This window comes from Hylobates moloch, unplaced genomic scaffold (assembly GCF_009828535.3).
Source record: "Hylobates moloch isolate HMO894 unplaced genomic scaffold, HMol_V3 SCAFFOLD_13, whole genome shotgun sequence".
Taxonomy (NCBI): Eukaryota; Metazoa; Chordata; class Mammalia; order Primates; family Hylobatidae; genus Hylobates; species Hylobates moloch.
This window is the reverse complement of record NW_026652288.1, coordinates 38,918,412-38,939,353: the sequence shown is the minus strand read 5'-3', so window position 1 is coordinate 38,939,353 and position 20,942 is coordinate 38,918,412. Positions and strand designations below refer to the sequence as shown.

At 55.7% G+C, this 20,942-nt stretch overlaps 1 protein-coding gene across 14 annotated transcripts; it reads right to left on the bottom strand.

Moving 5' to 3' along the window:
* DPF1 (double PHD fingers 1) lies at nucleotides 1-18,543 on the bottom strand. 14 transcript variants are annotated; one of them, XM_032173059.2, is made up of 12 exons: nucleotides 18,402-18,543; nucleotides 11,051-11,211; nucleotides 10,861-10,968; nucleotides 7,546-7,673; nucleotides 7,188-7,277; nucleotides 6,400-6,478; nucleotides 6,062-6,193; nucleotides 4,955-5,005; nucleotides 4,742-4,861; nucleotides 1,952-2,064; nucleotides 592-703; nucleotides 1-447 (listed from the first exon to the last, which is right to left on the bottom strand). In XM_032173059.2, exons 1-12 carry the CDS (start codon nucleotides 18,431-18,433, stop codon nucleotides 377-379), a joined length of 1,197 nt encoding a protein of 398 aa, XP_032028950.2. In that variant the 5' UTR covers nucleotides 18,434-18,543; the 3' UTR covers nucleotides 1-376. The 14 variants fall into 14 exon arrangements, with proteins under 14 accessions (XP_032028950.2, XP_032028951.2, XP_032028949.2 ...); XM_032173060.2 differs by having other exon boundaries at nucleotides 592-673; XM_032173058.2 differs by lacking the exon at nucleotides 18,402-18,543 and adding an exon at nucleotides 12,557-12,777 and having other exon boundaries at nucleotides 7,188-7,271.
* Between the last annotated feature and the right edge of the window lie 2,399 nt (nucleotides 18,544-20,942).

Here is a 20,942-nt window from a genome sequence, read left to right as displayed (position 1 = left end):
TTCTTTTCTTCTTTTTTTTTTTTTTTTTTTAACTTTTTGTCTTTTTCTTTAGAAAAAGGCTCTGTCCATGCCCCTGGCTGGCACCCACCACCCCCTATGCCCGCCCAGAGGCGGGGTATGGCTTTGAGGGGAGAAGCCCCTGGTGTCCATTTGCCAAGGGACAGAGAGGGAGGAAGGGAGGGAGAGGCCCTGGCCGGGCCCACCCACCCACAGGGCAGACATTCCACTTGCACAGAGGGGAGGGGGTGGCCCAGCCCCCTCTCGGCTTCCCCCTCTCCCCCTCCCCCTGCGGGGCGTTCAGGGTGGGGGAGAATTGAGGAGCTCGGAGAAGCAGGTAGGTGAGCACCACCCCAGAGTCGCGGCGAGCGGAGCCGGCCTAGGTGAGGGTGATGTAAGCAGAAGCCTTTTCCTTCAGGTGCCGGAGACAGAGGTGACAGCTCCAGCTCCCTGCGGGGGCGGCAGAAGCTGGAGTCAGGCCCGGGTCCGGGAGGGCTGCCCCAGCCCCTTCCCACCCAGAGGACACAGTCTTCCACAACCAGGAGACGGCGTTCCCACCCACCCGCCCCACAGGGTGCCCGCCTCTCCTCTCACCTTCCGGGGGCTCCGCCATGGGGGGGCTCAGGCAGTACATGTGGTAACCCCGATCGCAGTCATCACAAAACAGCAGCTGGTCCTGGGGGGTGAGACCCGCCCAGCTGGCACCCTGGGGGCACGGGCACCAGAAACGGGGGTGGGGGGCTGGGGCAGGGGCTAGGTCAAGGGGGCTGGGGGAGGTGAGGCCTTCCGAGAAAGGCTCTGAGAAGGTCCTCGCAGCAGGAAATGTGTACGCAACACTGCTTAGCCAAGCACATCTCCCTCAGGACAGTCTCTTTGCGATTTATAGTGGGGGTTTATAAGGCTCTGTGGAAGCCTTATTATTATTATTATTTTATATTTTTAGAGACAGGATCCTACCCTGTTGCCCAGGCTGGAAGTGCAGTGGTGCAGTCACAGCTCACTGCAGCCTCACACTCTTGGGGGCTCAAGTGATTCTCCTGCCTCAGTCTCCTGAGCTGGGACTACAGGTGTGCGCCACCATGCCCCACTTTTTTTTTTTTTTTTTTTTTTGTAGAGACGGGGGTCTCACTATGTTGCCCAGGCTGGTCTAGAACTCCTGGGCTCAAAACTCCTCGGCCTCCCAAAGTGCTGGGATTACACAGGTGGGCCACCGCTCCCGGTCTGTGGAAGGTTTAAATGACACCAAGATGATCTGATAGTAGCTCTGCCAGAAATGGTCATGACTTGTTTTTGTTTTTTGTTTTTTTTTTTTTTGAGACGGAATCTCACTCTGTCACCCAGGCTGGAGTGCAGTGGCTCCATCTCGGCTCACTGCAATCTCCACCTCCTAGGCTCAAGCCATTCTCCTGCCTCAGCCTCCCGAGTAGCTGGGATTACAGGCACCCAGCTAATTTCTGTATTTTTGTAGAGATGGGGTTTCACCATGTTGGCCAGGCTGGTCTCGAACTCCTGATCTCAGGTGATCCACCCACCTCAGCCTCTCCCAAAGTGCTGGGATTACAGGCCTGAGCCACCGCGCCTGGCCTGTGGAAGGCTTTAAACAACCCTAAGATGATCTGATACCAGCTCTGCCAGCAGTGGTCATGGCTTTAAATCTCAGCTCTACCATTTCCCTAGCTGGCTGACCCTGGGCAGGTCTCTTTCCCTCTCTGAGCTCAGTTTCTTCCCTGTGAAGTGGAAACAAGACCACCTGCTTCAGAGAGTGGTTGGGAGGAGGCAGAGAGATGAAGAGGAAAAAGGGCCGGGTTCGATTTATGGACACCAGCATAATGATAACACAGAGGACTGGTGTTCACCACGGAGGGCTCAGGCACAGGCTTTAGGCTCAAGGGGCAGAGGTGGATGTGCCAGGGGGAGCGGGCAGCAGGGCACACGGGGGGTGGGCGGCACTCACGTCGTTCTCGGAGGTTCCGCACAGGCTGCAGGATTTGCACTCGATGCACTGCCAACGGTAGGTCCGCACGGCTGCCGTCATGTTCACCGTGAATTGTAAACATGAGGGGTGTCCTGGGGGCCAAGGGGCAGGGGTGCAGTTAGGAGGTCACCGTGCCCCTGGTGAGCACTGACTGCCAGGAGAGCCATAGCTCAGCCCCTACCCCTGGCTCATGATGCCAGGATGAGCTGCCAGGATCCGCAGCCTGACCCCACACCTGCCCAGCAACCACGTGGCCAGTAGCAGTCCCCCGGCCACCACAGTCTCCTACCACAACCACCATGGCAACCACACTCTGCTCCCCAGAACGCCATGGCAACCGCATTCCATTATCCACAGTGCTGTGGCAACCACTTTCTACCACCCACAACACCGTGGCAACCACATTCTGTTAACCACCATGCTGAGACAGCCACATTCCATTACCCACAGCAGAACGGCCAGGGGTCCTGTTAACCACAGCAACGTGGCAACCACACTCTCCCAGCCACAATGCCATGGCAACCGCCTTCCACAACGGGGTCCCCACACCTCGGTTTCATGCAACTAAAGTCCATTCCACATGATGCCCCAGCAACCAAACTGTTACTCACATCACAACACTGTGTAGCCAGGCTGTTAGTCATTGCACAGCCCGCTGCAGAGACACCCGCAGCTGCTACCTGCAGCCTCGACCCATGGTGCCCTCACCCCGCAACCACAGTCCTGGTGCCATCACAACTACATTCCATTATACCGAGTTGCCATGACAACCATATTTCACTACCCATGATGCCATGACAACCACAATTCATGACCTGCTGTGCTGAGGCAACCACAGTCTATATTGCCCACAAGTCCACCATGGGAAACCACATTCTGTTAACCACAATTCTACGGCAAGCTCATCCTGCTACCAGTGCCCAGGTGGTGGCGTCCGTCACTCACACCGCACAGCCCACTACCTGCCATGCCTCGGCCCCTGTCTCTTGCTACTCCTTTTGTCTTGTTTTGGTTTTTGAAACAAGGTCTCACTCTGTTGCCCAGGCTGGAGCATAGTGGTGCCATCACAGTCCACTCTGCAGCCTTGACCTCCCAGGCTCCAGTGATCCTCCCACCTCAGCCTCCCGAGTAGCTGGGACTTATGGGGTGCGAAACCATGCCCAGCTTTTTTTTTTTTTTTTTTTTTTGAGATGGCATCTTGCTCTGACACCCAGGCTGGAGTGCAGTGGCACAATCTCGGCTCATGGCAACCTCTGAGTCCCGGGTTCAAGCGATTCTCCTGCCTCAGCCTCCGGAATAGCTGGGACTACAGGCACACGCCACCGCACCCAGCTAATTTTTGTATTTTTAGTAGAGACAGGGTTTCACCATGTTGGCCAGGATGGTCTCGATCTCTTGACCTCGTGATCTGCTCGCCTCAGCCTCCCAAAGTGCTGGGAATACAGATGTGAGCCACAGCACCCGGCCTCGCCTATTTTTTTTTTAATAGATGGGCTCTCATTATGTTGCCCAGGCTAGTCAAAAACTCCCAGGTTCGGCCGGGCGCGGTGGCTCACGCTTGTAATCCCAGCACTTTGGGAGGCCGAGGCGGGGGGATCACGAGGTCAGGAGATCGAGACCACGGTGAAACCCCGTCTCTACTAAAAATACAAAAAATTAGCCGGGCGTGGTGGCGGGCGCCTGTAGTCCCAGCTACTCAGAGAGGCTGAGGCAGGAGAATGGCGTGAACCCGGGAGGCAGAGCTTGCAGTGAGCCGAGATCGCGCCACTGCACTCCAGCCTGGGTGAGAGAGTGAGACTCCGTCTCAAAAAAACAAACAAACAAACAAACAAAAAAAACAACTCCCGGGTTCAAGGGGCTGGGTGCTGCCATGGCTCATGCCTTTAATCCCAGCACTTTGGGAGGCCAAGGCAGGCAGATCACCTGAGGTCAGGAGTTCAGGACCAGCCTGGCCAACATGGTGAAACCCCCGTCTTTACTAAAAATACAAAAATTAGCCAGGCATGGTGGCGGGCGCCTGTAATCCCAGCTACTCGGGAGGCTGAGGCACAAGAATCACTTGAACCCAGGAGGCGGAGGTTGCAATGAGCCAAGATCATGCCAATGCACTCCACCCTGGGTGACAGAGGGAGACTCCGTCTCAAAAAAAAAAAAAAAAAAAAAAAACACACCTTCTGGGCTCAAGCGAGCCTCCCACCTCAGCCTCCCGAGTAGCTGGGACTAATGGGGTGCAACACCATGCCCAGCTGATTTTATATAGATGGGATCTCACTATGTTGCCCAGGCTGGTCTCAAACTCCTGGGCTCAAGGGAGCCTCCAGCCTCAGCCTCCTGAGTTGCTGGGATTACAGGTGCGCAACAACACACCTGGATAATTTTTAAATTTTTTGTAGAGATGGGGGTCTTGCTATGTTGCTCAGGCTGGTCTCAAATTCCTGGCCTCAAGTGATCCTCCCACCTCTGCCTCCCAAAGTGCTGGGATTACAGGCGTGAGCCACCCCACCGCGCCTGGCCTCTCACTACTCTTGATGCCATGCTAAGCACAGGCCATGAGAGCCACATCCCATTATCCCTGAAGCCTCACTGATCCGACCCCGTTCCCACAATCCTCAGCAGTTGCATCAGCCTCGCTAGCTCTGGTTATCCACAGTATCCCCTACATGCTCGGGGTCCCCTCAGTCCTCACCGCCTTGCCTTCCTCCCCCCAGGTCTGCACTCCTGAATGTCCTCTGCACCCAGCCCCAAGAAACCTCAGGTGGGGAGCGTCACCTGATCGCCCACAGTCTGCACAGGAGATGAGGTCCTCGGGACACCCCGTCTTCTTGGAGCCCCCCAGGCAGAAGTCACAGTAGCCGTTGGGGATGACAGTGCCGTCGGGCGCCTTCTTGGCTGCAAGACAGCAGACAGGCATTGGCACGGGGCAGGCAAGGGCACCCCACAAAGGTGGCTGCAGACTTTAGGAGCAGAAGGAGGTGTCCGTACCTGTGTGTTTCCTTTGTGCCTCAGGGACCCAGGCCAATTCTTTGTAAAACTCTGGGGTAGGGGGGACAGAGAGAGGGACTCTCACTACAGGCAAGGCTCCACCCTGCCCCCAGCATCAGCCCCAGGGATGGACCTCTTAGTCCAGGCGTGGGGAGGTGCGAAGAGTGAGTAGCTACCCTAGGCTGTGGGGAGAGGCGAAAACAATTCTCATAGGGACTCCCAACTCTGCCTTTTAAAATTTTTTTTTCAATTAAAAATAAAGGCAGGGTCTTGGTATGCTGCCCAGGCTGGTCTCCAACTCCTGGCCTCCAGTGATCCTCCCACCCCGGTCTCCCAAAGTGGTGGGATTATAAGTGTGAGCCACTGCACCCAGCCAGGATTCCCAACTCCTTGAGACAACTGACACGTCCTCTTTATTGGGTCAAAACTTGGTAAAGACAGCTTGAGGAAGGGCTCCCTGCCTCCCTTCTCACATACATGTCTCCCAGCCAGCCACTCCCAACTGCACCCTCAGTAATTTGTATCTAACAAATTCAGCGAGTACCCCTAGCCAAGATCTGGTACAGAAACAGACACTCAGAAGAAAAACTCTGAACACTGAGGTGCCTGGGTGTGTAGTGGCCAGGGGTGAAGACACTCAGCCTCTACCTCTGAGAAATAGGTGGGAAGACGGTGTCTCCCTGCTGCCTCTCCGAAACCCTCCTCCCCTCCCCCATCCCTCAGCTGTCAGAATTGGCATGGGATTGGCACGGGCAGACGCCAAGGGCTCCCAGGCCACAGACCCTTCCCCTTGAGCAAAGCTTAGCAGATACAGGAGAAAGGGAAGGCAGGGCGGGAGGGGAGCCATCTATCACCCCCCCTCCCCAAGCTCTAATTGAAACAATAAATCAGACCCAGAAATATTACGCCCGGCCAGGAGCGAAGGAGCGATGGTTGGTTGCCATGGCAACCCCAGAGCCAGCATCCCCATGGTCGGTGGGGGGAGGGAACGGCTAAGCTGGAGATTTTCCAGAAATGTCTAATGCCCCCCCCACCCCCACCCCCAGCTGGGCTCCTCTTCCCCACTCCCAGGGCCCCTCGCCACCCCCACCTGGCCTGCCAGCTCACGTTTATGGTTGTTTTTCCGGTGGAAGGGCAGGGCGTGGCGTTCGGCGTTCTCCTCCCCCTCCTCCTCGGCCAGGTGGGTGTGGGTGTAGTGGTAGCTGAGCCCCGGCCGGTTCTTATACCGTTTCCCACAGACTGGGGAGCGAGCGAGCCAGGAGGGCCTGTCAGCCCCTCTGGGCCCATGCCGCCTCCACCCTGGCTTCCAGGATCACACCTCCCCCCTCAGCCAGAGACCTGAGCAGCCTCCCAACCCGGGTGTGGAACAGGAGGGAGAGGGCCACAAGGTGGGGAGTCTCTGGGCCCCCCTCTCTCTGCCTTTCCCCCTCTTCAGAAGGACTCACTATCACAGACATACGGCTTGTCTCGATCCTCCAGGGAAGCGGTGTCCTGGCGTTTCCGGAGACCCCCGATGCCATATGCCTGTGAGGAGAGTCAGGAGTGAGGGGCCAAGAAAGTGAGAAAACAGGCCGGGCGCGGTGGCTCACACCTGTAATCCCAGCACTTTGGGAGGCCGAGGCGGGCGGATCACAAGGTCAAGAGATTGAGACCACCTCAGCCAACATTGTGAAACCCCGTCTCTACTAAAAATACAAAAATTAGCTGGGCATGGTGGCGCATGCCTGTAGTCCCAGCTACTCGGGAGGCTGAGGCAGGAGAATCTCTTGAACCTGGGAGGCGGAGGTTACAGTGAGAGGAGATCGCGCCACTGCACTCTAACCTGCGACAGAGCAAGACTCCGTCTCAAAAAAAAAAAAAAAAGAAAAAAAAGAAAGAAAAAAGAAAGTGAGAAAACAGTGTCTTTTGCAAATTCAAATTGCAGCTGTACAAATGTCCCAGCTGTGGGGGCCTCGAACCTCTCCAAGGTTCAGCTTCTTCCTCTGTGGCACAGGGATGAAGGTAGCTCTAACCCACTGCATAATCTCTGCTTTGCAAATGGCTTAATACAGATGAGCCTCAGTTTCCCCATCTGTAAAATGGGTATAAAATCCCCCACCCCTGCAGGACGCTCTGGGGATTCAATGAGGTCAGACTGAGGTCAGACTGTGGCAGGGGCGGACCACTGCGCCTGCTCCATGAATGAGACCTGTCATTGAGGGGAGCGGGGAAGAGGAGAAGCTTGGGGTGATACCTTTCCTTTGGCCCTGTTCTTCCTCCTGGGAATGTCATCCTCCAAGTCTTCCACCTCGAGATCATGCGGAAACTCCAGCAACTGCTGTTTCTGGGCAATAGAGAAAGGAGACGGGTCAAGAAAGTAGGGGCCACTGACCTGCTTTTGAGGGGCTCTGGGCAGAGGTGGAGATTGGGGGTGAGAGTATAAGTCAGGAGTTGTTCCAAACAGAGATGAAGTCTGGGAGGATGGAGACTGGGATGCCCAACGGCCAGAGGAAACCGGGGGGGTTTCAGAGCAGGAACGTGAGGGCCCGGGCTGGTGGCAGGCAGGCGTGAGAGGAAGCCATGCAGCGGGGGTCCCCCAGGGGTGGGCCTACCTGACAGTCCATAATGGTCTCCTCCTCCTTCAGCTCAATCTTCTTCTCCCCCGTCTCTGCACACAGTAGAGCCTCGAGGACTGGCCCTTCCGGGAGGCCACCCTCCTTCTTCAGGGGTGCTTCACAGTCTGGGGACAGGGCCATGGGGGGGTCAGATGGGGAAGTTGACCCCGGAGGACTCCTCAAACCATGCAGGTGGGGGGACCGTGCTCTTTGCGGGAGGAAAGAGGCTTTCCCACACTCGGCCGGCAGCAGAGGCAGGGATTTAACCACATGCCCTAGGAGGGAGGCCCAGACTCTGGGGAGAAACAGCCACGCCCTCAGATGCCCTGGGACGCACAGCAGGAGACATGGTCAGAACTTCGGATACACCGGAAAGCCACGGAAAAAGACACAGTTAGGCCATCAGGCACACCCAGACCTACTCAGGGAAGACACAGCAACTCTCAAACATACCCAGACAAATATGGACAGATCCAGGCACTTGCAGAGGAGACACACGGACTCCTGCAGGGGACATCCAGACAGATCGTCTGAGACAGATGCGGAAAGGAAGAGGCCCAGCCATGCTGTCTTTTTCTCTTTTTTTTTTTTTTTTTGAGACAGGGTCTCACTCTGTCACTCAGGTTGGAGTGCAGTGGTGCAGTCTCAGCTCACTGCAACTCCCAGGCTCAAGTGATCCTCCCACCTCAGCCTCCTGAGTAACTGGGACTACAGGCAGAGTAGCTGGCATGCCACCACACTGGGCTAATTTTTGTATTTTTGGTAAAGACGGGGTTTCACCACGTTAATCAGGCTGGTCTCAAACTCCTGAGTTCAAGCGATCCTCCGCCTCGGCCTCCCAAAGTGCTGGAATTACAGGCATAAGCAACGCTCTCAGATACAGCCTAGAGACTCAAAGAGGTATAGCCAGATCCTTGGAGACACTGAGACACATGGAGGAGACATAGCCGGACCCATGGGTACACTCAGAGATGCTCAGAGACAATTAGCTGGCCAGGCGCTGTGGCTCACACCTGTAATCCCAGCACTTTAGGAGGCCGAGGTGGGTGGATCACTTGAGATCAGGAGTTTGAGACCAGCCTGGCCAATATGGTAAAACCTCATCTCTACTTAAAAAAAAAATACAAAAATTAGCCGGGTGTAATGGCACACACCTGTAATCCCAGCTACTCAGGAGGTTGAGGCAGAGAATCACTTGAATGCAGGAGGCAGAGGTCGCAGTGAGCCGAGATCGTGCCACTGCACTCCAAATTGGGTGTAAAAAAAAAGGAAGAAAGGCCGGGCGCGGTGGCTCACGCCTGTAATCCCAGCACTTTCGGAGGCTGAGGCGGGTGGATCACGAGGTCAGGAGATCGAGACCATCCTGGCTAACACGGTGAAACCCCATCTCTACTAAAAATACAAAAAATTAGCCAGGCATGGTGACGGGCGCCTGTAGTCCCAGCTACTCAGGAGGCTGAGGCAGGAGAATGACTTGAACCCGGGAGGCGGAGCTTGCAGTGAGCCGAGATCACGCCACTGCACTCCAGCCTGGGTGACAGAGCGAGACTCCATCTCAAAAAAATAAATAAATAAAAAAGAAAGAAAGAAACAATTAGCCCTCCGGATATACCTAGACCCTGGGGAAGACACAGCCAGATGAGACGCCTGGACACATAGCGGGGACATACTGACATACCCAGGGAGAATCACTCAGCTAGATACACACAAACACACACAGGAGACAGACCGGAAGAGACACAGCCGGCTGGGCACTGCCACGCTCCTGGGTACACACAGACCCTCGGACTCAGGAAGAGGAACTGACCCCGATATTCCTAAACACATTCAAGGGTAAGTCCAGATCCTCTGATGGACTGGCACACACGTGCAGAAATACACCTGATACGCCAGACACCATCAGGAAGGGATTCTCCCAGACACTCCGAGGCACCTACACACCTACAGAAAGAGACGGCCGCACTGCCTAACACACCCAGACACACTCGGGAGGAGCCAGACGCCCTGACAGACCAGACATACACAAGACACAAGCCTTCTAAGACACTTGGAGACACCTGGGAAGATACACCTAAGAGAGAGAAAGAGCTCCAACCAGACACTGAGACATCCAGACGCCCTTGGGGAGACACAGAGGCAGACATCCTCAGGCACCCACAGAAAAAAATACAGGCAGACGGCTGGGCATGGTGGCTCAAACCTGTAATCCCAGCACCCTGGGAGGCTGAGGCGGGTGCATCACCTGAGGCCAGGAGTTCAAGACCAGCCTGGCCAACATGGTGAAACCCCATCTCTACTAAAAATAAAAATAAAAAATCAGCCGGGCATGTCAGTGTGTGTCTGTAATCCCAGCTACTCAGGAGGCTGAGACAGGAGAATCGCTTGAACCCACTAGGCAGAGGTTGCAGTGAGCTGAGATCGCGCCACTGTACTCCAGCCTGAGTGACAGAGCCAGACTCCATCTCAAAAAAAAAAAAAAAAAAAAAAATACAAGCAGACACTGATCCATCCCAGCTCCCAGGGGAAGGGACACAGTCAGAAACTCCATACACCCACATACACCTAACAGATATCACTAATCCCTCCAATACCACTGGGCCCCTTGGTGGGGCATGGTGGCTCACGCCTATAATCCCCGCACTTTGGAGGGCTGAGACCGGAGGATCCCTTGAGCTCAGGAGTTCAAGACCAGACTGGGCAACACAGTAACACCCTGCCTCTATTTAAAAAACAACAGGCCGGGTGCAGTGGCTCACGCCTGTAATCCCAGCAATTTCGGAGGCCGAGATGGCCAGATCACCTGAGGTCAGGAGTTCCAGACCAGCCTGACCAACATGGTGAAACCCCGTTTCTACTAAAAATACAAAACCAGCCGGGCGTGGTGGCGCATGCCTGTCATCCCAGCTACTCGGAAGGCTGAGGTAGGAGAATCGCTTGAACCCGCTAGGCAGAAGTTTAAGGTTTAAGGTTCAACTCCCCGCTAGATGGAGGTTGCGAGATCGCGCCATTGCACTCCAGCCTGAGTGAAACTCTGTCTCAAAAATAAATAAATAAATAAATAAATAAATAAATAAATAAATAAATAAATAAATACAACTGGGCACCTGGGCCCATGTAGGAGGAGATGCAGTCGCCACTCAGTGCCTCAGAGAAACTGTGGAATCTCTGGGAAATACCCGGGACGCACATGGGCAGACAGACACACAGCCAGCCAGGCAGACACTTGCTAGAAAGCGATAAAGGTGATGGACACGTGCTAGGACACACAGCAGGCGCTGGGACACCGATGGGAGCCCCAGCGGCTGCACCCACCGATCTTGTACTCGCAGGGCCTGAGTCTGGGGTCCTCCAGGATGTTGAGTCTCCGTTTCTTCCTCCAACAGCGGGCGGGGTACGTGTAAATCTGTCCCGGGGCCAAACCTGGAGAGAGATGGGGGTGAGAGGGCGCGGCGGTGGGGCGGCCCGGCCCCGCCCCGCCCAGCGCCAGCCCTCCCGACGGTACCCGGCCCGCGGTGGGTCTTCTCCATCCAGATGTAGCAGTTGTTCTGGGCCACGCCGGTCTGCGAGTCGAGGAAGGGCAGTCGCAGGCTGCGCTCGGCGCACAGGCGCGCGTTGTAGCTGCGGCAGTGCTCGATGGCCTCGCGGTAGAAGTCCTCGCCTAGGCTAGAGGGGCGGCGAACGGGCGGGCGGCTGTCAGCAAGGGCAGGCGCACAGGGTCGCCCAGAACCCCTCCCCCGGCTGCCGGACCGCCCAGGCTCGGGAGGGGTGGGCCGACCCCTCCAGCCTCACCTCTCCCCTCCTCCCACTCCGGGACCCAGGCTGGGGGAAGGGGACAGGGCCCAGGGGCCCCCAAACTGGGACTCAAACAGGCCTCCAGCTCATGAGTAGAAACACCATACAGAAACAAACAAAAACACACCGGGACGTATCCCTACATGAACATATGCAGACACACAACACAAATCACACACAGTCACACGGGATTCACACACAAAGAGAGACAAATCCCAATACTCACAAAGGAGAAACAGACAAACCTCACACACGTGCACACATAAATGTCTACTGAAAAAGACAAATATCCCAACTTCCATAGTGTGGAGACAAATCACACAAATAACCATGCATAAAGACACATCACATATCCACAGACACACACCAGAAACACGTCACCCACACAAAGGCACACAACATGGAAACATCACACCACACACACATACACCCCTCATGCATCCAAAGACACACAGACACACGCATGTCAAAAGACAGGAACTACAGAAACCACTTGCCCCCCTATGCACTTACCCATGTATCCAAAGACACAACACAAACCACACACACAATATCCAGACACACAACACAAAGAAATCACACAGATTCACACAGGTACACACACACATTTACAAAGATGCACGATGTGGAACCAGTATCTAAAATATCACACTTCCACACAGACACACACACATATAAAACACAGAAACAGCCAAATCCACCCATAGTCACACAAAAATTTACACACAAATACATGCTTCCCTACATACTCAAAAACACAGAACACGAGACAAATGACATATAGTTCCAAAGGATACGAACACACACTGGGAGACCCAAATATCCAAAGATATCTAGTGCAGAATAAAAGGAAACAGACACATGTCCACACACCTATGCCCCAAAAATTCTTTAAAAAACCAGAACACAAATAAGTGATACACACACACACTCCACATCCCAAGACAAAGGTAGTGTGGACTTCACTCCAGTTGCCAAGTCCCCCGCACCCCCGGGTCATTTCACCCTCTCCCAGACCCGAGGGTTGCAGGGAGGGGAAGATATCTCCCTTCCCCAAAAAGAATCTGGAGGCCCCCCACGCCCTCCACCCCGCCAGGGAGCGGTGCATCCGACACCATTCTTGTCAGAGACCGACAGTCACACACTCTCGCACCCCCGCACTCGGTGACATCCCCCCAGACACCCCTTCGGCCCCACCCCCGGTCGCCACACACACACAGGCCCGCGTAGACCCGCCCGCGCTCCCTCTCCGCCTCCCGCCGGGCCGCACCACCTCAGGGGGCCAGGGATGACCGTGGCCATCTTGCTCCCCGGGTCCTGCCCCCAGCAGGTCCCCGCCGGGTCGGTCCTCCCAGCGGTCGGGCGGGCGCTGAGGCCGCCCATCCATTCATTCCCGGGGGGCGGGAGCACGAGGGCCACGGCCAATCGCGGCGACGGGGCGGGCCCGCCCGGGCCATGCTGGGAGTGGTAGTCCCAGGCCAGGGGGCCCCCGGGACCCCGCGGGGACCGGGACGGGGACGGCGCGGAGGAGGGGCCCGGGGCACGCACCGTCACTCACCCGCCCTCACTCGTCCACATATGCTGCTCTCGCGTGCACACAACCACATGCACACCTGGACTCGCACACGCCCACGCATGGCAGTTTACACACACATTCACGCGGATACTCACAGCCTCCCGCACACTCCTACTCACACACCTTCGCACGGACTCATACAGCCACACGCACACACACTGCAATACTAAGAGACGCAGAGACACCTCCCAGGTGCCCACACAGACTTCTCATCAACATGCTTCCAGCAGACACCTCCTCATCCCCCCCCAACCCAAGTCCCTCCTGGCTCCAGAGACCCCACCCGGAGCTGTCTCTCCCAGCAGCCACGCTCACGGTCACCCCGCCCTGCTCAACGCCTTCTGCAGGCCTGACAGCAGCAGTGCAGGTTAGAAACAGTAGTCACACCTCCAGGGTTCAAATCCTAGCTCTGCCACTTGGTGGCCATATGACCTTGGCAAATGACTTAACCTTTCTGGGCCTCAGTTTCCTCATCTGTAAAAAGAGGATGATGCCTCACTGGAGTGTTGTGAGGATTAAATGAGTAAATATAGGTAAAGCATTTTAAGATGTGACTGGCAGGCCAGGCACAGTGGCTCACACCTGTAATCCCGGCACTTTGGGAGGCCCAGGCAGGTGGATGACCTGAGGTTAGGAGCTGGAGACCAGCCTGGCCAACAGTCTCTACTAAAAATACAAAAATTAGCCAGGTGTGGTGGTGCATGCCTGTACTCCCAGCTATTTGGGAGACTGAGGCAGGAGAATCACTTGAGCCCAGGAGGCCGAGGTTGCACTGAGTTGACATTGCGCCACTGCACTCCAGCCTGGGCGAAAGAGCAAGACTCCGCCTCAATAGTATTTGCTCAATAAATCCATTTATTCTACAAAGGAGCTGATATATACTTTACTAAGATGTCAATGGTAATACCTAAATGCTATCAGAAAGAATAATGCGGGCCAGGCACAGTGGCTCATGCCTGTAATCCTAGCACTTTGGGAGACGGAGGCGGGTGGATCACCTGAGGTTGGGAGTTCAAGACCAGCCTGACCAACATGGTAGTAGTCTCTACTAAAAATACAAAATTGGCCGGGCATGGTGGCGCATGCCTATAATCCCAGCCACTAGGGAGGCTGAGGCAGGAGAATCACTTGAACTCAGGAGGCAGAGGGTGCAGTGAGCCAAGATGGTGCCATTGCACTCCAGCCTGGGCAACAAGAGTGAGACTCCCTCTCAAAAATAAATAAATAAATAAGAAGAAAGAAAGAATAATGCTGGCCAGGTGCAATGGCTCCAGTCTGCAATCCCAGTACTTTGGGAGGCCTAGATGAGAGGACTGCTTGAGCCCAGGAGTTTGAGACCAACCTGGGCAACATATCCAGACCATATCCAACATATCTCTACAAAAAAAAAATTAAAATTAGCTGGGCATGATGGTGCATCAGTGTAGTCCCAGCTACTCGCAAGGCTAAAGCAGGAGGATAGCTTGAACCTGGGAGTCTGAGGCTGCAGTGAGCTGTGGTCTCACCACTGCACTCCATCCTGGGTGGCAGAGCCAGACTCTGTCTCTAAAAGCAAACAAACAAACAAACAAACAAACAAACAAAAACTAAGTAAGCAGGGCGCCGTGATTCATGCCTGTAATCCCAGCAATTTGGGAGGCTGAGATGAGAGGACCGCTTGAGCTCAGGAGACCAGCCTGGGCAACATAGGGAGATCTGGTCTCTACTAAAAAAAAAAAAAATAACTGCTGGTCATGGTGGCACATGCCTGTGGTCCCAGCTACTCAGGAGGCTGAGTCAGGAGGATTGGTTGAACTCAGGAGATTGAAGCTGCAATGAGCTATGATCACACCACTACACTCCAGCCTAGACAACTGAGCAAGACCCTGTCTCCAGAAAAAAAAAAAAAAAAAAAAAAAAATAGATGCTCAGTAGATATTTGTTGAATGAGTAAATGCACCTATCATGTGCTGGGCACAGTTCACCCCGTGATGCTATTATCTGCATTTTCCAGGTGAGGAATCTGAGGCACAGGAAGGTGACCTCACATGCCGGCATCCCCTGGCGGCTCTTTGAAGGTGAGACTGAAGGAAGGAGGCAGGCACCCCTGGCGGCCCTCCTCAAGTAGTCCTGACCTCCTTCTCTCTCCCACTGTCACCCACACTGACTCCACCCGAAAAGATCCCCAGGGAGTGAGCGGATCCACTGAGTCACAAACTGACCCAGTTTCTCCGCAACACCACCACCCCGTCCCTCCTCCCGTCTCACCTCTCCTCCCCCTTTCCCCTTCCCCTCTTCCACCCCGACCCCTGTAGAGCCAGCATTCAAGTTTGGGCGGCTGCTGTAATTAACACGCCCACAAACGCCCTCATCCACCAGGGGGCGCCCCAGCCGACAGAAGTGGCCCGCTAGCCTTCACCATTTTTGTCACTTGAAATCCCCCCATGAGATCCAGTCAAGGCCTCCTACACTCCCGGTCACTTCTACACACACACACACACACACACACACACACACACACACACACACACACACACCCCTCTAGTCTTAGACCCTTTCCACAAACTCGCCCATCTAAGCCAGGTAAGGCCTTGGCCGGCCCCTCTTCTGAAACAGGAGGAGGTGGATCTCTGATTCACATATTGCCTGGAGTGGTGACAAGGGGATTAAGTGAGGGACACTGACACCACTACGATCACTCTGGCCTCCAGGGCCCCGTAGTGGCCACCTCACACCTTGCCCACAGTGAGCCGTGACCCCACCTTCCTCTCTCACCTCCCATTCGCTCACAGGTCCCCAACACACCCTCTTACACTTGATTCCCACACCGCTAGCCTCAGACACGCAGACTCACCCCTTCCCCACCCCAAACTCTTTTGTCGATTTGATTAAGAGAAGCCCGAGTGTAGACACTCTGAGTGTAGACCTTCCTAACAGTCCTCCTCTACCAGCAGAATTTCTATTTTTCTTTCTTTCTTTTTTTTCTTTTCTTTCTCTTTCTTTTTTTCTTTCTTTCTTTTCTTCTCTTTCTTTCCTCTTTCTCTTTTTCTCTTTTTTTTTTTTTTGGACAGGGTCTCACTCGATGGCCCAGGCTGGAGTGCTGTGGCATGAACACAGCTGGTTGCAGCCTCCACCTCCCAGGCTCAAGCGATCCTCCCGCCTCAAACCCCCAAGTAGCTGGGACTACAGGCGTGCGCCACCACACCCGGCTAATTTTTGCATTTTTGTAAAAACAGGGTGTCCCTATGTTGGCCAGGCTAGTCTCAAACTCCTAAGCTCAAGTGATCTGCCCACCCTGGCCTCCCAAAGTTCTGGGATTACAGGCATGAGCCACCATGCCCAGCCCACCAGCAGGATCTCTATCCATAAACCCAGGCTGACACTTGCAGCAGGCTCTCCTTTCTTTCCTTCTGCACACACCACTCCCACACACTCTCCTACAAACTTGAACTCCCAGTCCTCTCCCTGACCCAAACATCCTCCTGCCCCATCCCCCAGTGCCCTGTGTGGGAGCTGGCCCACAGTAGAAATCAATATCATAAATCAATATTGATACTACTACTAATAATCACTACATTTGGTCAGTGTCAGTCTCTGTGCTAACTGCTTTACAAAGATGGCCTTAGCCCCACGGCAGCCCCACGGGGTGGTAAGGGCTGTTAGAAGCCCCCATACACAGATGGCAAAACTGAGGCTCAGGGCAGGGAACATTCATGGCTGAAGCTGGTTTTGGAACTCAGGCAGTCGGAACTTCCGAGGGCGGCACCCTCCAGCTCCTTCTCCCCAGGGGATTTGACTCACATTCTTTCAGGAGCCAGGGAGTCCCCACCCTCACCCCTGCAGAGACCTTTTGGAAGGGGAGGGCACAGAGGGGTAGGGCCCTCCCAGTCCAGGCTTACTCTGGCTGGGCCCCTGCTCAGGGCTGCAGCACACCTCCTCCCAGGGGTCTGGGCCAGGGTCAGGGTGAGGGGCCCCATCGCCTGTAGATCCACGAACCTGCACAAGAGCCCCGTTCCCGGCCATTTTGCGGATGTCTCTCACAGGAGAGACAGCTGTCTGTGTGTGCCACTTAGGGTGAGAGGGCAGCAGAGGGATGTCACCATCATACACCACCTCACACGGACCCGAGCCCCACACACCCGCTTCCGGCACCCTGCTCACGGCGAAGCCACACGTGTAGGCGCTTGCCTCTAAGTCCCTGCCCCCCCTTCCTCTCCCAACTCCCACCCTCCACCTCCCACCCCCATTCCCGCCAGAAACCAGAAGCAACTGGCGGCCTCTGGTCCAGCCAGCAGGCGCATCCTTTCTCGTGGGTGGGGTGGGGGGGCGCTCCCTCTCTCCCTCTCTCCCCCCACCCCCGCCCCCAGCCCTCGATGTTCAAGGTCAAGGCAGCCAGCGCACGGGGTTGGGGGAAGGGTGGGGGAGGTCGCCCCGGCCCCTTTGTGCGACGCCGCGGGCGTTCGCCCTCCGCCTCCTCCACCAGGCCCGGGAGGAGGGGGAGGGTGGCGCCGCGCTCGCCTGTGGGGAGGGAGGGCGGGAGCGGCCAAGCTCCTGTCACTTGGAGCCCGCTGTCACCGCCTGGGAACGGGGGGATGGGGAGCGCTGGGACCCGGGAGTCCGGGATCCCGAACAAGAAGCAAGAGCGAGATGGAGAGGGGTAAAGGGAGGGGTGGAGAGCGCGAGGGATGGCAAGGAGAGGAGAGGGTCAGGAGGGGCCAAGCTCGGACCCAGGCGTCCGGATTCCCAGCCACCGGGCCCGGGAAGAGGCGAACGCTCGAAGGGCCGCGGCCGGGGAGAAAGGGAGGGAATCCCCGGAGACCGAGGGCGCTCCCGGCACCCCCTCCTGGGCAGCCGGTCCCCAAGGGGATCAGAGATGCTCCCGTTTGATGTGTATGCGCGGGGAGAGGGACGGATGCCGCGGTCCAGGCTGACCGCGGGTTCGGGGCTTCTAGTTCCCGGAGATCCCAGGAGGAAAAAGGGGAGGCAGCGGGGATGGAACTGGGGACCCGCGACCTCTCAGCTCCCACCCTGCGGCCGCAGGGGCCGGGGTCCCCAGGGAAAGAAGGGGAAAGAGAGAAAGGCGCTTTGATGAGCGGAGAGCGGGTGATGGAAACCCTGGAGACCGAGGTCCGGACCTAAGTTCGAGCTTTCAGCCCCGGCCGGGGCAGGCCCGGCACCTCCGGAGACCCTGAGGGAGAGATGGAGGAGAGGGAAACCCCTACCCCCACTCTGGGTGGGGAAACGGCCTCCGCCACCCCCAGCCCGCGCCGCATTCCTTCACTGACAGCGACAAAGAAGAGGCGCCCCCGCGACCCTGGAGGGGCTCCCGCCCCCAACCCCAGGTGGCGACAGGGGGTGGGGGCCCCCGGGGCAAGGGTTCGCGCTGGGGGCCCCCATTCAACTACGGTCCGCGGGCTGCGTCCCCCTCCTCAGCCCCAGGGCGGGCGGGGGAAGGGCTCCTGGTGGGGGTGTCTGGACAGGGGGCGGGGACGGCAGGGACACTCACGACTTGAGCGGGTTCTGAATGGCGGTAGCCATGGCCCGCTCGGCTGGGCCGCCTCCGGCCCGGGGCGCCGCTGCCGCCGCGCGCGGGCCCAGCCCGGCCTGCGCCGCCCGCTCTGCCGCCCAGCGCGCTACGATTTCATTCATTCTTGGGGCTGCGGCGCGAGCGGAGCAGGGCGGGCTGGGGGCGGGGCTCAGCCAATCCCCGCGCCTCCCGGCGCACGACGGGACGTGGAGTCTAGGGGCGAGCGGCGGCGCCCGAGGGCGCCCCTGCCCGGACTACACGTCCCAGGGGGCGTCAGGAGGACCGCGCTCCCATTGGCTGCTGGGGATACAGGGAGGGGCGGGGCTCCCCCCAGAGCATCTTTCCTCCCTCCCTGGGAGTGCTCGGTCTCTAGCTCCGGATCTCCACCCTCCAGGCACCGCAGGCACGGAAGCAGGTAGTCCCTAGCTTCTAGATGTCCCCAGGGTATGTGGATGACCCTAGGGTCTGTCGTGTATTCTTGTCTAGGCCTATTTGGGTGTCTCTTCTATGTCGGACAGCCTGTGAACAAGCACAGGGATTAATCAGTGCCTTTGTTCATTTACTGAGTGCCTGCTGTGTTCCAGAAACTCTTCTAGGCACTGGGGATACAGCAATGACCAAAGCAAAGTTGCCGCTCTCAAGGAGCTGATATTCTAGTGGAGAAAGACAGATAATAAGAAAATAAATAGATAAAATCATTTCAGACAGTGAAAGGTGCTATAAAGAAAAGAAAATGGGGCCAGTCGTGGTTGCTCATGCCTATAATCCCATCACTTTGGGAGGCCGAGGCGGGTGGATCATCTGAGCTCAGGAGTTCAAGACCGATATGGGCAACATGGCGAAACCCCGTCTCTACCCAAAATACAAAAAAATAGCTGGATGTGGTGGCGCATGCCTGTAGTCCCAGCTACTCAGGCAGCTGAGGTGGGAGGATCACTTGAGCCTGGGAGGCAGAGATTGCAGTGAGCCGACATTGTACCACTGCATTCCAGCCTGGGTGACAGTGAGACCCTGTCTCAAGAAAAAAAAAAGAGAGAGAGAGAGAAAGAAAAAGAGTCCAGGCACACACCTATAATCCCAGCACTTTGGGAGGCTGAGGCAGGAGGACTGCTTGAGCCCCAGAGCACAAGACCAGCCTGGGCAACATAGTGAGATCCCATCTCTACAAAAAGTTTAAAAATTATCTGGGTGTGGTGATGCATGTCTGGAGTCTCAGCTACTCAGGAGGCTGAGGCAAGAAGATCACTTGAGCCTGAAAGTTGGAGGCAGTAGTGAGCTCCAGCCTGGACAACAGAGAGAGTCTCTGTCAAAAGAAAGTAAGCAAGCAAGCAAGCAAGCAAGAGAAAGAAAGAAAGAGAAAGAAAAGAAGAAAATAAAATAGATTCAGCAGAACACAGATTCTAGAAAGAAAAAAGAAGCAAATAAAAAATAATTTTTAAAAAAGAAAACAGATTGATTTGAAGGAATGAAGTGGCTTCTCTGAGGAGATGACATTTGAGCTAAGATCTAGAAGTTGCCAGCATGCACTAAGAAGCATGTCTAGGCACAGGATCACCAAGTGCAAATGCCCTGGGCTGGGAACAAGTGTGGCATGTTCAAAGATCAGGAAGCAATTGAGTGTGACTGGAGCAGAGTGAGCAGGGAGAGGCAGCCTGGGGAGAGAGCAAGGACCTGGCTCATGTAGGACCTTGTAGGTCATTATAAAGAAAATGGATTTTGTTCTAAGTGCAATCAATCATCCTGAACTCTCCTTCTCCTCTTCTTTTTCACACACACACCCCAAGCCCATCAGCAAATCCTGTTGTCTCTATATTCAAAACATAACCAGATTCCACCCACTCTCTGCCCTTCATGGCCTGCACCCCAGTCCTGTCCATCATCGTCTGCTGCCTGGACTATGGTAGCAGCTTCATCACTGGGCTCCTGCCCCCCAAGTCTGCTCTCCCCACACAGCCAGAGCAGGCTATCTGAAGCATATCTCTGGGCTGAGCACAGTGGCTCACGCCTGTAATCCCAACACTTTGGGAGGCCAAGGTGGGTGGATCACTTGAGGTCAGGAGTTTGAGACCAGCCTGGCCAACATAGTGAAACCCCATGTCTACTAAAAATACAAAAATTAGCCAGCTGTGGTGGCGCATGCCTGTAATCCCAGCTACTCGGAAGGCTGAGGCAGGAGAATCGCTTGAACCCAAGAGACAGAGGTTGCAGTGAGCCAAGATCGCACTGCTGCACTCCAGCCTGGGCAAAAGAGAGAGATTCCACTTCAACTAATAATAATAATGATTAATTAATTAAGCATATATCTGCATCCAACCACTCTCTGGCTCAAACCTCCAGTGGCTTCTTTCATAATTTGAATAAAATGCAAAGCCCTCGTTATGCCCTCCTCCATCCCTCCTCAACCCTCATCACATTTCTGGCCTCTTTCACCTCCTTCCTTCCCTTGGCTAACTTCACTCCAGCCCCACCAGCCTCCTCCCTGTTCCTGGAACATTCCAATCCCACACCAGCCACAGGACC

What these genes read in the sequence shown, in the direction of transcription:
- DPF1 (XM_032173069.2), bottom strand. Translation starts at nt 12,723, where the DNA reads ATGGGCGGCCTCAGCGCCCGCCCGACCGCTGGGAGGACCGACCCGGCG. An exon ending in GCGGGTCTACGCGGGCCTGT is followed by an intron (nt 11,212 to 12,556) that starts GTGTGTGTGGCG and finishes CCGCCCCTCTAG; the next exon opens with CCTAGGCGAGGACTTCTACC. An exon ending in GGCACAAAGGAAACACACAG is followed by an intron (nt 4,862 to 4,954) that starts GTACGGACACCT and finishes GCTGTCTTGCAG; the next exon opens with CCAAGAAGGCGCCCGACGGC.